Raw genomic sequence first — 15,751 nt, 5'->3', positions numbered from 1 at the left:
TTCGAATCAAATAGAGTTTTTACACCTCAGCCATAAAAGGCAGTTGGGCAGGTGGGCGGTGTGGACAAGCAAGTTTATGAATATGAGAACGTTCACAAACTTTTTATGTTAACAATAATGATAAAATTCAAATCTCAGTGATCTCAACCTCAAGGTCAAGGTCAGAGGTCAAGTTTTCTGAAAATCTTGTGAATGTGATAACTTGAGAACACAGTCACCTAGAATTTTTACATTCATACCATGGGTACATCTACTTAAAGTCTTGGACGAGTTCAAACTCCAGTCTCTTTGACCACAAGGTCAGAGTTCAAGTTTTCTGAAAATCTAATGAATGTGATAACTCGACAATGAGGCGATGTAGGATTTTCCATATTAATACCATAGGTTCAATTACTTAAAAGGAGGAGTTGAAATCTCAAAACCTCAAGGTCAGAGGTCAAGTGTTCTAAAAAAATTCTGTGAATAAGATGACTTGAAAACAAGTCGACATGTATACATGTATCTAATAGCAGCTGAGGGGTAGCACTAGCAGCTGCCACTATTTTTGTTTCTGGATTCAATGGATTTGGGAAAGTAGGTATTATAGCTTCCTTGAAATTCCTGGATGGATTCTAGTCCCTTGGGCTGTTGTCTGCTGCTGTGTGAAGTTTGTTTGATTGGATGGCTCATATTTCACACTAGCTACCTTTGATTAACATTTTTCCACCTACTGTCCATTCTTTTCCTGTTTGTGTCCTGGTATAAAATACTTTTTTTTACATTTTTTGAAGCATGTTTTTGTTATACTACTAAATATGTGAACTAAGTGTAAGGTGTTTTGTAAACACAGTGGCACAGCCTTCCAATCATTTCACAAGCTGCCAATTCAGAGAAGACTAAAAGGGCTGATCAAACCTATTCACTCCACAGCTCAGTAACTCTGAGCACGAGTGAATGCATTTCATTGATATGCTGCTGAGGAAAACCAATTAGGGAATTGATAAGCTGACAAGATAGTAAGGTATTGAACGTGAAACAGTTCTAATTGTAAGTGTTTCAACCAAGAGATAGCATAATCAATATCATCATCCAGCTGAATAGAAGCTTGTCAAAGACAAGTGATAATCACAGTGTCTTCATATTCAGAAATAGACGCAAGTAATTGTTGAATAAACTTCCCAGGAAATCAGTTTCCTTTAGTAGTCAGTTCATAAAAGATAAAACATTTCCTTCACTGAATGTTTCTCGAGAAGTGAAATACCAGGTTGTACGTGGTTAATGATGTGACACATGAAATAGCACTTCGACAGCAAAGACAAGCCTAAATGATAATAAATCTTGATCGTGGTCTTCCAGTGAAAAGCCTCAAATGAGCTGTGGAGTAGTTGCTTTTACAGGCTTCAACAGTGTACTGATGAAAGGAGGCAATCACTGTGCAGTACATGCATTAATGACAAGATTGTCAGCCCTCCTTCATTTGAATATATTTTTGTCTTCGTTGAATCACAGCTATTTGCTCCTACATAGGAAAAGTAGGCATAGGTGCAATTTCACAGTGGCTGTCAACGACATTGATGATGAGTCTTAAAAGGTTCATGGACATCAGGTTTATGTAATCTTGGTGAGGAAAAGTGTGAAGTGCACCTGAATTTCAATAAAAGCAATCAGGAGAAAAGGAGGCTAAATTTAAAAAAAAACAACAACCTGAAAACCTTCAAATTGTGTCATCTGGATTTTTTGTTCTTTTCACTATTAATATATTTAGCATATATTACACCCATCAAGTCAATAAGAAAGATTATTTATTTGACCTTGTGCATCCAACACACAGAGGTGGTCTCCCTCCTGAATCTGGATCATCAATGTTTATGTAGTCATATTTTCATAGGACTGCAGTCCTGTGAAAAACTAAGTCCACCCCATGATTCACCAGCTTGTAAAAACACCTTTAGCAGCAATAACATGAAATAATTGTTTTCTGTGTGACTTTATCAGTCACATGGACATTATTGTGCAGGAACTTTGAGCCAGTGTTTCTTACAGCTTTGCTCCACTTCATTGAGGTTTACAGGCATTCTTTAATGTGCAGAGATCAATCCACAGCATTTCCATAAGGTTAAGATCTGGACTTTGACTTGGCCTGTGCAACACCTTGCTTCTTTTCTTTTTTGGCCACTCTGTTGTAGATTTGCTGCTGTGCTTGGGATGATTATCCAATTGCATGACTCAGTTTCAGCTGTTGAAGAAAGCGCCTAAGATTTGACTCCAGAATACTCTGATACACTGAGTTTATGGTCGTTTCAATGACTGCAAGTTTCCCAAGTCGTGTGGCAGCAAAATAAGCCTAAATCATTGCCCCTCCACCACCAGGTGGTATGATAAGTTTGTGCTGATATGCAACAAAACATCTCTACTCTGGTGTTAACTGTCCAAAGGACATTGTTACAGAAGCCTTGTGGTTTGCTCAAATATAACTCGCAACACTAAGTCGTACTGTCAAGGTCTTTTTAGAGGGAAGAGGCAACCGTTCTAAATAAGCCATACTTGTTCTTTTTCCAGTTGTACTGTCACGAACTTTAATATTCATGATCCTGCTACAGTAAATGAGGCCTGTAGGTTCTTAGATGTCCCTCTCACTCTTTTTTCTTTTTTCTGAGCATTTTGTAGTGATCCCTGTAGTGATCTCGTACATGTCAGGAGCAGTGTTGGTCAAGTTACTTGAAAAAAGTAATCAGTAACTAATTACTGATTACTTCCCCAAAAAAGTAATCCCGTTACTTTACTGATTACTTATTTTCAAAAGTAATTAGTTACTTAGTTACTTTTTAAAAACACGATTTACAACCTGAAGAGGTGATAAAGCGATAGATCTTTCAGCCCAATTCTACTTTTTCTACATAATCCATCATACAAAATGTAATCAAATGGAAAAGTCTCTTTTTTTTAACTTAACTTGCTTTATCAGTTTTAATCTTTTAACTTTATGCATCAAGCAAAAATTAAATTATATGCAACATTCTCTGACTTGAATAAATTAGTTTAACATTTAAACCTATTTTCTACACATTCCAGCACATAAAATAAAATATTTTTTGTGTTTACACTCACTCTTTCAAATAGATGCAAGTAAAACACAGCAGAAAATAAATAAAGTCAAAGACTCAGAATTTCCCATTACGTCATGGCGCACTCAGTGCTTGCTTGGAAGTTTAGGGGTTTTTTTCGCTGTAAAAAGTTTTCTTCCCACGCACAATGGACGCTAATGTTTTTGTCACTTTTTATGGAATCAAACTCAAAGTAAGGTCAGTACTTCCACGCTTTAAACGCTGCATGCTCATACTCTCTCCGCACTCGATATATGATCACTGTCACTGTCATGAGACATTCTCGCAAAAAAATCACGGTTTTAGTAACGCAGTAACGCAGAATTCCTACGGGAAAGTAACAGTAATCTAATTACCAATTTTGCAATAGTAATCCCTTACTTTACTCGTTACTTGAAAAAAGTAATCAGATTACAGTAACGCGTTACAAGTAACGCGTTACTCCCCATCTCTGGTCAGGAGTATCGGAACAGTTGAGACGCATTTTTTCTAAACACCAGGTCTCTGTGGCTTTTAAACCCCAAAACACACTGCGCCAAAAATTGGTCCACCCCAAGGATTGGGTCCCCCGACACAAACAGAGTAACATAGTGCACGCTGTTAAGTGCCAGGAGGATTGCCAGGATTTATACATCGGGGAAACCAAACAACCTCTGGCGGAGCGGACGGCACAACACAGAAGAGCTACCTCGTCTCGCCAGGACTCTGCGGTCTATTTACACCTACAGGCCAGTGGACACTCTTTCAATGATGAGGATGTACACATCCTGGACAGGGAGGAACACTGGTTTGAACGCGGAGTCAAGGAGGCCATTTACGTGAAAAGGGAAAGACCATCTCTGAATCGAGGAGGGGGCCTAAAGGTACATCTTTCACCATCTTACAATGCTGTGATTGCAGCCATTCCCCAACTCTCTGTGAATGGTACTCATGGCCATTGATCAATGGTTGTTGATCAATGGTCATGAGAATTTGCATAATTATAATGAAGGAACTGACCTCCCAGGCCTTTGTTCGTTCAGTGGGCTGGTTTCAGTCATTATGCAAATGTACTGTTTATAAGGTTGGGGAAACCTGCAGTCAGCTGAGACCGAAGAAGTCACTTGGATGAGTGACGAAACGTTTCTCCCACTGAAAACGCTACGTCCAGATGAACAGAATCAACTTTTGGAGATTTTCTGAGCATTGTTCAGACCACATTTCTAGAGTGGGTCTGACCTTGGGGTGAATTTGCTGGAACATAAACATGCTAACTAAATGCTTCAGACCAGTAAACTGCCCAAATTTCTGCTTTTAGTGAGGTGTTTAGACTTGTTGATGATCAGCTAATCAAGTGAAATCTGATTAACAGTGTCAGATTGCTGAAGAGTCCTGTAAAAAAGTCTTACACACCAGTAAGAAAAAACAAAGGATAAAAATGATTTTAAAGTAAATTAACACAGTTAAACTGTTTGTTCATACTTGTTTGCTTTTGCTTCGATTTACCATCATCCCTTTCCTTTGTTTCTTAATTTTTCATCCTCTCGCTACGATATCAAGGGATATGCGAAGCTCACCGCCAATCCTTACAGCAGTTTCTCCAAACTGCCACCTCTGGCTTAGCTCAGTGCTTCATTATCAATCAACATTTTTCATTTGCATTGGGGGTTGAGCTCCTTGCTAGTGGATGTACATTTAACTCTTTTCCTTCTAAAGACATCATGTGACAAGACCTCTAATATCAATCCGAGGGAGATAGTTAAATAAAGGTGTTTTTTATTATATAAAGTCAAAGAATCCTTAAAAAAAACGACTATAGAAGAATTCTTAAACACTAAAGATGCTGTCCTGTCCCTGCTCCAAAAATACTCTGATAATGAAGCTATAAACATGTACAAGCACAATCTACAGGGAAAAAGTCCCTTTAAACCTTATTTTGGGCAAAGTCACCAAACCTTTGAAGTATTTTTGTTATTAGATTTGACTTTTGATTCTATACATGGAGCTTTAGTCATGTCCCAGTGACCAGTGAAATTAGTTTTAGCTCTCCCATTTATATAGCTACTGAATTCAGAATAACTGCATCACACAGATGCAGAACAGTGGAAAGAGGATAACACTTTTATTTTATTTAAATAATTCCTTAGATCAGGATGGTGGTCTCTTGGTGGTGTTACTAATTACTTGTGTTATTTACAGTCACTTAATCACTCTGTCAGTCAAGCAAATATGTTACTATAAAACAGCAAACACCAAATCTAGTCACTTCTTTAGTCTTAGTTGAATTCGATTTATCTATGAAGCCTTTCAGGAGGCTTAAAATGTTCTTGCCCAAACTATCCTTGGCATTAACGAAACATAAATATTTGTGACAACATGGCTTATGTGAAAGCCAATAGAGCTTATTTGAATGTGATTAGAAGATGTAAGTGCTCACCTTTCAAGATGCATACATAAACTTTACTCCTACCATCAATCCATGCCATTAAGTAATCAACTAACTGCAGCACCGCTGGGTCCATAACTTCCTCTCCAGCAGAGCACAAGCAGTTAAAGTTGACAATTCACTGTCACCCACCATTATTCTCACTCCCACAGGGCTATGTACTCCATTTCTCACTACAAACGATAAATTACAACTACTCTTGGCTTAAAACACGGGGAAAACACGCGCATTCTTGCACTCGTCAGTAACAGCAGAGAAAGGGGAGAAAGTCTTTCTCCCCTAGTATTCTGTGTCTTACTTTCTCCATCTTAACATCTCAAATACTGAAATCGTAGACATACCAGTGACACTTAGAAGCATTGTCTGCTAACAGAGACACACAGTTACCTGCTTCTCCAACCTTCTTCTTCGGTACCGAAGCATTGCTGAGCAGTTTTTTTCTGCTTTTGTCTATTTTTTACATCCTTACAGTTGAACCACTGAGAACAAACTTAAAGTTAACTTTTTCAGCCAGTAAGCTCATTGGTATTCCCATCTACAATTTAAATGTGTCCCCTCATCCCTGATCCACAAAACACTCACAATCAAACCATCCACTCCACCAGCATTTCACACTCTTTTCTTCCTTGTGTACTCTGGTGCTCTCAAACAAAAAGAGAAATCCTCCATGGGGTGCACAGTGTTAATATATGCCTTTGTCTTACTGTTTGACTCCTTTAATTTAAACCCTGCATTTTTCATCTTTTTGGTCAAATAATATTCCTTAAGGAGAAACTAAGAAACAACAACAGTCATTTGTTTTAAAAAGATTCTTTAAATTGCAAATCTGATGTGGCAGCCAAATTTACACAGAAATTATACTGAGATCTGTCATCATTCTCCACATTCCTGGAGGCAAAGAAAAATAGCTAAAGCAAATGGTGCAGATACACTGAAGGTGAATTAAGCTGTAGGTACAAAATAGTTCAAAAAAGACATTAATTCGACGAGCTTCTTCACAGGTATTTCTGAAATCGGTAGCTGTTACATGTTCTAATTGGTGTGACTCTTACCACTAGCCATTTCTTTCTAAAATCCACAAGTTAGTCTCCTTTCTGGTACTGTTGTTTGAATGAAATAGCGTGAAATACATTATCACCAATCCTCAAGAAGTAATGCTCAGTCATACCCAGCACAGTTTGTGAAGTACTCTTCATGACCCTTCAGTTAGCTTTTCTATACTTTTTAAAAATAAAAAATTCTCTCACACTTTAAGAGAAACATTTTTAGCGTAAAAAGATAATTTGCACTTTTTTCAACTGCTGCAAGAGCATCTCTTCTACAATCAACACAGGGGGCAATGTAGTGTATTAGAAATGTGATGCGTTTAACTAGATGTGGGAGAAACAGAAACCCAGAGAGCCAGCAGCTTACCCTTTCCAGTTAACACGTTGGGTTTTGACGCCATGACTTTACAGTACAACGTTCGGCAGGCTTCCACCCAGCTTCCGTCATTCTTTGGATCTTTCCATGAAGACAGAAACGCACTGATCTCGGAGTCTGAAGACAGACAAAGGACTAGAGGTGAAAAAAAAAAAATCACAATAACACTAAGATATTATTAGTGAGTTCATCAATGTTCCTCCTACCCGGTGAGGTATGTAGGATGTCTGGTGGATCCAAAGTGTAGCAGCGAGGTACGGGATAGCATGAAAACCAGGGCCAGGGGTAAGGATGTTCTCCTTCTCCCTAGAGCAAGCAGATTAAAAAAAAAAACCTGATGCCCACTTATGCCCACACAATGTTTAATACGTTACGCTTAAATCCACACGGTTACAATGTCATGATAACAAAAACATATTAAGATGTGGTGATTAGCACTGCAAGTCCTTTTCAGACTTGCATGAGTCACGTTATTTCCATTTATTCTCTTTGTCTTACTCTGACTATTTTATGGCTGTTTTTCTGAATTTTTGACACATTATTATGCAGGGCTGCTAGCATTTGTTTGTAATTCAATGGAATATACTTTATCTTTCTGATGATAATGTATGGTGACAGTATTTCTGAAACACGGAAAATTATGAATAGCGTAGTGCAGTTAAACAGTGTTGATGAATTCATTACTGAGCAATTGTTTTGCTCTGAGCTGGTAGCATTTCATAAAATGGTTGTTTATATTTATGTGCCATCACTTATTTCGCCCCCTCTTTGTTTTTTCCCCCCTCTTTTCCTCCTTCATTTATTTCTTTATTTGTATAACCCACTGCCATTTAGTGCCGCATTCATTATTTTTCTCATTACTTATTTCTGAAGAACCATAACTTTTGGGTCATAACTCAGCATGTGACTTGCCAAAATAATATGCTCTAAATGTTAATGAAGTTTAGAAAGCAGGCCTCTTTATCCAATTGTCTGTGCCCTACACTCATGATAATCCCTGTTGGTATTTGAGTCTACCACTCAATGATGTGCTTGTCTGACGATGTTGGAAAAATTTGGAATGGCACACAATCTGTATGCAGCTTGAGAACTTGTAATGAATATGTGAGCAGCATGATATTGTTACACTATTGGCAGGCTAGTCAATTACAGAGACAGACAACTATTCAGGATCACAGTTGCCGCTACAGCCAAACCTGAAGTGCTAAATGACATTTTTTGTTTGTTTGTTTGTTTGTTTGTTTGTTTGTTTGTTTGTTTGTTTGTTTTGGGGGGGGATATGACAGGAAACAGGAGCACTTGAAGGCATAGAGACAAACCCCACATGACCTTGCTGTTACTGTAGGTAACAAAGCGAGCCTTTAAATTTCTGTGTCCTTACATTATTAGGAAGCTGATGGAGAGGTAAGTTTTCAATCCTGTTTGCTGGCCAGCAAGGTTACACAAAAACTACCAAGCTGGGTTTAATTAAATTCATGGACATTCAATTTGAGTGCACCTCTAGTCACTTTCTTAAAAAGTATAAGACAGGGTTCCTCAGAGTGTCTGTCATGGTTCGGCTCATGAGCCATGATAAGTAATGGGAGAGGCACATTAAAAACTGCACAATTTATCAACCAAAAATAAACAATCACAGTTAACTTTATAAGTTTTATCAGTGTGTCAACAGATGGATGAGTGTTTGGATGGTAGGTGTGTGGTGTTGTGAGTGTATAACCTAAAATAATCAGACTAAAGCCAACCAAAAAGATAGCACGGTGCTGGGTGGATGGACAGAGAGCAAAAGCCAGCTTTTAAATGCCCCAAGGAGACTGACCGGGTGCTCCCAGTTGTGCTAATTAACTCAAACTAAAGGAACAAGCAAAACAATACAGATGGACACACACAGCAGGCAGGGCAGAGGGCTGTCACAATACAACTGTATTTTTCGTTTGTTCGTTATTGCTTTTTTGGGATTTTTGGGGAATTTGACTCACAGCATTAAACAGTTTCTTTAAAATCCTAAATTACATTGCATTTTAATGAATGTAACGTTATGCTATGTAATACGATACTAGATACAAAAGAAAATAGTTGATGTTTGATGTTGCAGATCTCTGCATGTGTGCACAGCTGAGTAAAGTTGCAGAGAGGCTTTTGTGCTCAGTGTTTTGCTTTTATACTGATGTCTGACTGTAAACCTCTCTGCTCATTTTATAAAGTAACTTTGCTGCCAGTATGTTTTTAGGCCTGATCCCAACATAACACGTCTAGCTCTGCTGTTACATTAAAGAAGCAGAACACAAAATATATACGGCTCAGCTCTAAACATTTGGAGTAGACTTGTACCACTTACAGTGAATCACTTAATTTCATGCCTCTAAAAAACTTGTTTTATTCGTTTTGAAGACTTCACACAAATTAAGAACTTATTTAACAGCTTTCTATTTCTTATATTCTCTACAAGTAACAGGGGAAGGGCATAAGAGAGACCTGTGAAACACGACGGAAACAATTTACACCTTCCCCCTCTTCCAAATTATATTTCATATCCTCTCCTTGACCTCAGCATAAATTAGTTCCTGTTTTCAGTTCTGCATAAACAACACCTAAATAATTTATTTCTATCCCAAAATATGCTGAGTAAATAAGCAAATAAACCTGCAGGCTTCAAACAACTGAAGCTCTGATGGTAATCAGTAGGACACTTCATCTGTAATAAACTGTGAGTAGCAGAAGTGCAGAACAGAAGTGGAGGGATGGGTTTTTGCACGGATTGTGACCAGGGGGAATACTGAGTTTGAGGAATGGTGAAGGGAAAAATAAAAACAAGTCAAGTCTCAGCTTATGTTGTCCCTTTGTTATTATTCGTATGGTTTTTTATACTCAAAGCTGCCGGGCCATTTAGTGTTACTGTGCCTGCTCTCCCTGGGTCCTGTCTCTGTTTTTCCCCTGTCTGATCTGCTGTGTACCTAAACCTTTGTTGCCCACTAAAGTGTGCCTTTTTTGAACTGTAACCTCCTAGCTGCAGGTTGTGTATTTGAGTCCTGCGGTGTCCTTGTTTACTGGCTGTGAAACAAAAAAAAAGGACAAGATGATCCTATGAAACAATAAAAAAACAACAGCAGTGTTACTGGCCCAGTAGGTCCTCTCTTTCCCTGAATCCACTGTAACTTTTTTTCCTGTTGACTTCACTCTGCAATCAGAAGCTGACTACAAAAAACTGGTGAGAAGGGTTAGCCAGGGCCAGTGGGCCAGTTTTGTACAAAACAAAAAACAAAACAAAAAACCAATTTTAAGTGGCAGCAACAGTCAAATCAGCATGTAGAAAGGTATGACTAATTCCATACAATTCAAAGGAAAGCTCACCTCTTGCAAGTCTCGAGGAGGGAGCCTCCTCTCAGATGGTCCTCCAACGACACTAACACGAACCAGCACATGGTTCCTCTCCACTGACAGACTGTCTATGATGATAGTCCTGAGAAGAACAGAGAAGACTGGAGGTTATTTTACTGACATTTATTAAATCAAGTTAAGTTTCCGGACGTTTAGCAAACCCTCTTTAAAGGGAGGTTAAAGAAGAGCTCAGCAATGAGCATGGAAATCAGCCTTGATGTCATGCATCTTCAGTAGTTTGTATATCATAGGTATTTCTAGTTATGACTTAAAGAGAAAACATATATAAATATAAAAGGAACTTTTGGCCAATTATGCCCACATGGCATGTGCAATTACTGCCAATAACATTCCAAGGCAAGATTGCCCTTCAAATGAAAATGGAACCACACTGGAAGTCACTCTATGTGTTTTTAAGTCCTGTGAAGTACTTTACACAGAGTTTGAAGCCTCTCAATAACTTAAACTGTACACTGCTGTGAGGCAAGTTAGAAAAGATAGCAGGGTTTTCAAGTTACAAATTCCGATTAGATCAGAGAATATTCCAATTATAAAGGCACTTCAGGATCGAAGGGTGTCAGCCATGCTGGATAGTTCTAACAGCTGCAGCAATTTGGACTTGAAATGAGTAATAAAAAGGACTGTTCTCTTATATGGTGCTCTTTTTGGGTGCCTGCTTGGCACAAAAGGGAATTTGCATACATTTTTAAGCACGAGAAAAAAAAAAAATATACACCCTCGTGGCTAAAAGAAGTGTAGTAAAAGAAAATGATTGATAAATCCTGGTGTTATTCATACTGAAAAGGTCAGAAGCAAAATATGAATAAAGAGACGGGCAAAAGAGCTACAACAGAAAAAGTCAGTCATGAAATGCCAAAAATGTGTTACGTTTAGATGACACTGAATGGAGAAGAAGGAAAGGGATGAGAATGAGATAGACAAGAAATAGTACGCTCATAATAACAATGAGAAAAAGAGAGGAAAAGAGATCAGGAGATGGAAGGATGAATTAACGACTCATCACTCTCAAAAATTGAGCTAGCACTCAGACATGCCATGCGAGCTGGCATTTCAGGGCCATTCCCATTCAAACCAACAGCAATGACTCTGCCAGAAATGAACAACAGAAAAGGGCTCTTGAATATAAACTCTCGGAAAGGGCCTTTTCCCTTTCTTTCTGCTTTATTTTATTTTATTTGTCACAAGGCAAACAAACAATTTCTCATCCTGAGCACTGATTAATTTCAAAAGTGTTCTGTCATATCGAAGTGATTCACAGAGAAACAAAAAACCTTCAAATATGAGAGTGACTGTGACAGCCGAGTGGGCATAGAGAGATTATGAAACAACTTCCGCTATTAGCGCTTTTTGTTGTTGGAGTTCTTCAGATTTCAAGTAAACATGCTTTTCCTGAAATTATTGTACATCGTATGTTTGAATTTTACAGTAAGCTCATAGACTGTAGATAAATGATGGCTACTATAACCACTGTGACACCACTCAGTGATTTGTAAAGTCCTGTTTTGGAGCCCTGACTGACTGTTTTATCATCTATTTCACTCAATTCTGGGCTCATAAAACATGGCTTTCAAGTAGCGACTGAGAATGTAAGCTCATTGGGAAAATGTCTGCTAAGGTCATATTAAAGCAACAATGCAATTTTCTTGTAGATTTATTTGGTTTTGAATGGCACAGCAGTCACCCTCTGCTTGCCATAAGAAAGAATTTAGGTTAGGGCAATTTTTTAATTCCAGAGGTGACGTCTCCCAAGTCCTGGGGTGCCAGTAAGCATTGCTTTGTCCACTGGGATGTCATTTATGAACACAGTTTCCTTTTTCACCTGTACCCTGCCCATTAGTGATTAGGTGCATGCTCTAATCCTAAATCACAACTTCTTTCTTAACCTAAACAAACAGTCTAAACCTTACCAAGTTGTGTTTAACGCATGAATGTAACCAGTGAATGCATACAAAAGTAAACACAAAGAGTCAAATGAGATGTAAAGCCACCTTTCCAGCATCACAACGTAGACATTTTAGATCTCTAAAGCAGGACCATTATTTCTCAGGACCTAGTAAATGTGTGTCACCAACACTGAAAGATGTCCCTCCCTTTTGTGTGCCTTCTTCCTGATTTGTATATATTCTTCTTGTTTGTATATACTCATCCTACTATGTATATTTCTTTTCCATGCACAGTTGGGGTAGAGCGCCCAGAATTTCATTGTACATATACAATGACAATAAAAGGCTATTCTATTCTATTGTATTCTATTCTATGTAACAAGGAGATGTGGGTGGTAACTGAAAAAAAATCACATTATATTACACCTCTGAATGAGAAAGTTTTCGTACTTTAAAAGGCGAGCTAGCCTCATTAACTCACTAGAAGCTAACTCAAATGTTGGTTTTAGTTTTTTAAATACTGAATTGTTTATACTTTTGACTCAGATTTCAAGCGCAGAAAAAAATAAACAACAACATAGTATATGAACTGCAATAAGTAATAATATTAGTAATTAACTATTAATATATTCTATCATTACTAACTTAAATACAAACTAGTACTTCAGTTTAACAAAAGCTAAACAAACACCTGTTAAAAAGACTGAAGAGAATTATCAACAATTATGAACAATAAAAAAATGAAACAGTTAGGTCCATAAATATTGAGACAATGACACAATCCTTATAATGTTCTACACCACCACGGTGTCTTGTAAGTCAAACAATCAAGATGTGATTTAAGTACAGACTTAGTTTGGAGTTGACAGTTTAGAAATTTTAGGCATTTTTTAACACTGTCCCAAATTTTGCCCACAAATTCAGCACCACCTTAAGTGGTTGCTGGTTTGTGGGTCTTTCTGCTTTGAGTTTTGTATTTAATAACTGAAAAGCATGCTTGGATTGACAAGGGGTGACTAAACTGACCATTGAAGGGCATCCAATTTTTATGCCTTCTTTTTTGGTGTTTTTTTTTTACAGTGTGCTCTGGATCATTATCTATTTGTATTGTGAAATTCCTTAATTTTAACAATATGTATATTTTTCCAATTCTAAAGTTCTTACTCGCTCTGTCTCTGTTAGATTCATTTTGGATTTCTAGCCCAATGGTGAATCAGTGATGTGAATCAACACATCACGGGACCTCATACTGACTTGAGTGATTGATTCAAGTCAACAGCTACCTGACTAAAGAGCCTTTATTTTGCTTAATTTTTCTTGGAATAACAATGGACAGACCTCTCATGGTTGAAGCTGCTTCTCAGTTAAATGTGGAGTAAACTGAGCCTCCGAAAATGATTGGCTTTCTTGATTGTTGATGTTGATGTACAAAAGCAAAATTACAAAAATTGTGTTATCATTCAAATATTAATGGACTAAACTCTTAAATAACTTGCCATAAATTTTTAAGCATGTGTTTATGAGTTCATACCCCTCACTGGAGTCTGGGTCAGTGACGTTCCGCATTTGACTCTGCAGCAACATGGAGCAGATGTTATATTGGCTCTCCAACAGCAGAAAGGAGTCCAGATTACAGCAGAGCACGTTAAGTAGTCTGCAGCAACACACACAAACAAAAACAGAGACATCAAAATACAGAGAGGCCTGGCAGTCTGAGATATTGTAGCAGAACAGCAGCACAGAGAAAAACGAGCTGTAATTTCTACCACACTATACAGCAGGGTAAAATCGTGCAGGCAAAGACCCCATTTATTCTTTTTGTTGTCTAATTCCCCCGGCCTTTTATGTCTGCAAGTACTAGGTTGCCCAACATAATTTTTCCCCCATCAGCTTGCTGTAGCCAATTGTAAGCTTTGTTAAGTAGCAACCCTTAGGAAAGGTTTCATGGTTGATTTTCAGTTGCTGGTAATGAAGCCAGACTCATACAGGCTGCTCAAAGGAGCTTTTTGAGAAAGTAAAGAAGCAGAAGCCAATGAAAACTCTGTGTTTGAGGCCAAGGTTCATGACCAGTAGAGAAAATAAGAAAAAAACAATACCAATACCAAATTTCACTCCCTCACCACTTTATCCCTTCAGTACCAAAGCTGATTTTGCATTATACTGGATTTAAGAGCATATTAGAGTTTTCCCATATGTACATCAAGGATACGCACCAATAATCATAACAATCTAGTTAATGTTTACTGTAATTCTGCCAAAATTGGTCCCTCATATTAAATTTCCCGCTAATTGTTTTTTTCAAAATGAGATTTTCCATGCTTTATACCTGAGTAGTGAACTGAAATGCTTAAGCATACTGGCACAACTGAGAGGACTACACTACAAAGAGACTTCACAAGATAGCAAGGTATAACAGGCAGAAAGCCAGAGGATGCCAAAAACCGTAACACGGTATAATGAGGTGAAGTGCCAGAGAGGATGCCGTTTTCACTGCCAACAGTGGGTGCCCTTTAAGATCTTAATCATATATAAAATAACAAGGTCTCCGACCTTCATTTTGATGTTTTCTGCAGCAATTTAGGATATGCAAGAAAAGAAAAGCGATGTCAGTGTGTTTTTATGAAACTGTTTTAATTAGCTAATAATCCCAGTCTGCACTGCAGAATTTCTTCTTCAGTGCTAGAGCTTTTAGTGAACCAGGTTTATAAAATAAGCCATTAAAAAACACTAAATTACAGAAATGTCAAAATTATTTTCAAACATTTAAAAAGGACTTTTAAAATTGTCTGGCTCTCACTTTTCACAAAATGTCATTTCAATTTTGAAAATGCATTTGTGTGTTTATGTGCTCAGAGACGACAGGTATCTGTGGACATTACTCGACATATTGAGTCTTGAGTCTCTTGAGTGTTGTAGAACTTGTGAGAAACGCCACCTTTTTAGCAGCTGGACAGTTTCTTGGACTCCTGTGTGACTGACAGCTCTACTCACTCTTTCAGACAACAGCACAGCAAGAGGCTGAGAGTCTACTGGGCCTTGTGACCTCGTCTCAGTTTGAAACAAGTAAATGGAGGACAAAACCTACTTTCAGTTTGTCTACTTGATATTCCACTTTGAAGTGTGTTGAAGACCAGGTGTCGCATTAGTCTTTTTAACTGCATGCTTCTGGATGAATAACATCAGTTTACTATCACAGAAAGCAATCCAAGGCACTATTTATATAGTAGTTTTTTTCAGCGGTTGCTAAATATTTTCTAATAAATCATTTATAAACTGTCTTCGACAGCAGCTAAATTTAATGCTACAAAATGTATTTTTTACTTATTTAATCTTTATTTAATCAGGAAAACATGACTCTTGACATTTCGGTCTCTTTTGTCCCGGCCAAGCTAGGCAGCAGGCCAATCAGCAGTGGTTACACAACAGTTATACAAAGAATATCCACACAGTGAAAAACATGTGAAATAGAGAAACATCAGAGACTATCAACTTAAAAGTGCCTCCAGGTCATTCAAATTTATCTTAAATTCATTAAGGGAGAC

General features: G+C 37.8%; 1 protein-coding gene across 3 annotated transcripts in view; it reads right to left on the bottom strand.

Annotated features, from left to right (window-relative positions):
• The window catches only part of tbc1d32 (TBC1 domain family, member 32), a 95,650-nt gene that overhangs the window by 44,483 nt on the left and 35,416 nt on the right, over positions 1–15,751 (bottom strand). For all 3 annotated transcript variants that reach the window (XM_004550653.3, XM_004550656.3, XM_004550654.3), the window contains exons 24-27: positions 13,741–13,863; positions 10,279–10,387; positions 7,137–7,236; positions 6,922–7,047 (exon numbers count right to left, since the gene is read on the bottom strand). In XM_004550653.3, coding sequence (XP_004550710.3) covers positions 6,922–7,047; positions 7,137–7,236; positions 10,279–10,387; positions 13,741–13,863 — 458 coding nt within the window. The remainder of the gene's footprint in view (positions 1–6,921; positions 7,048–7,136; positions 7,237–10,278; positions 10,388–13,740; positions 13,864–15,751) is intronic.

The sequence above is a fragment of the Maylandia zebra genome, linkage group LG15, assembly GCF_041146795.1.
Source record: "Maylandia zebra isolate NMK-2024a linkage group LG15, Mzebra_GT3a, whole genome shotgun sequence".
NCBI classification, from domain to species: Eukaryota; Metazoa; Chordata; class Actinopteri; order Cichliformes; family Cichlidae; genus Maylandia; species Maylandia zebra.
This window is presented reverse-complemented; position numbering and strand designations above follow the sequence as displayed.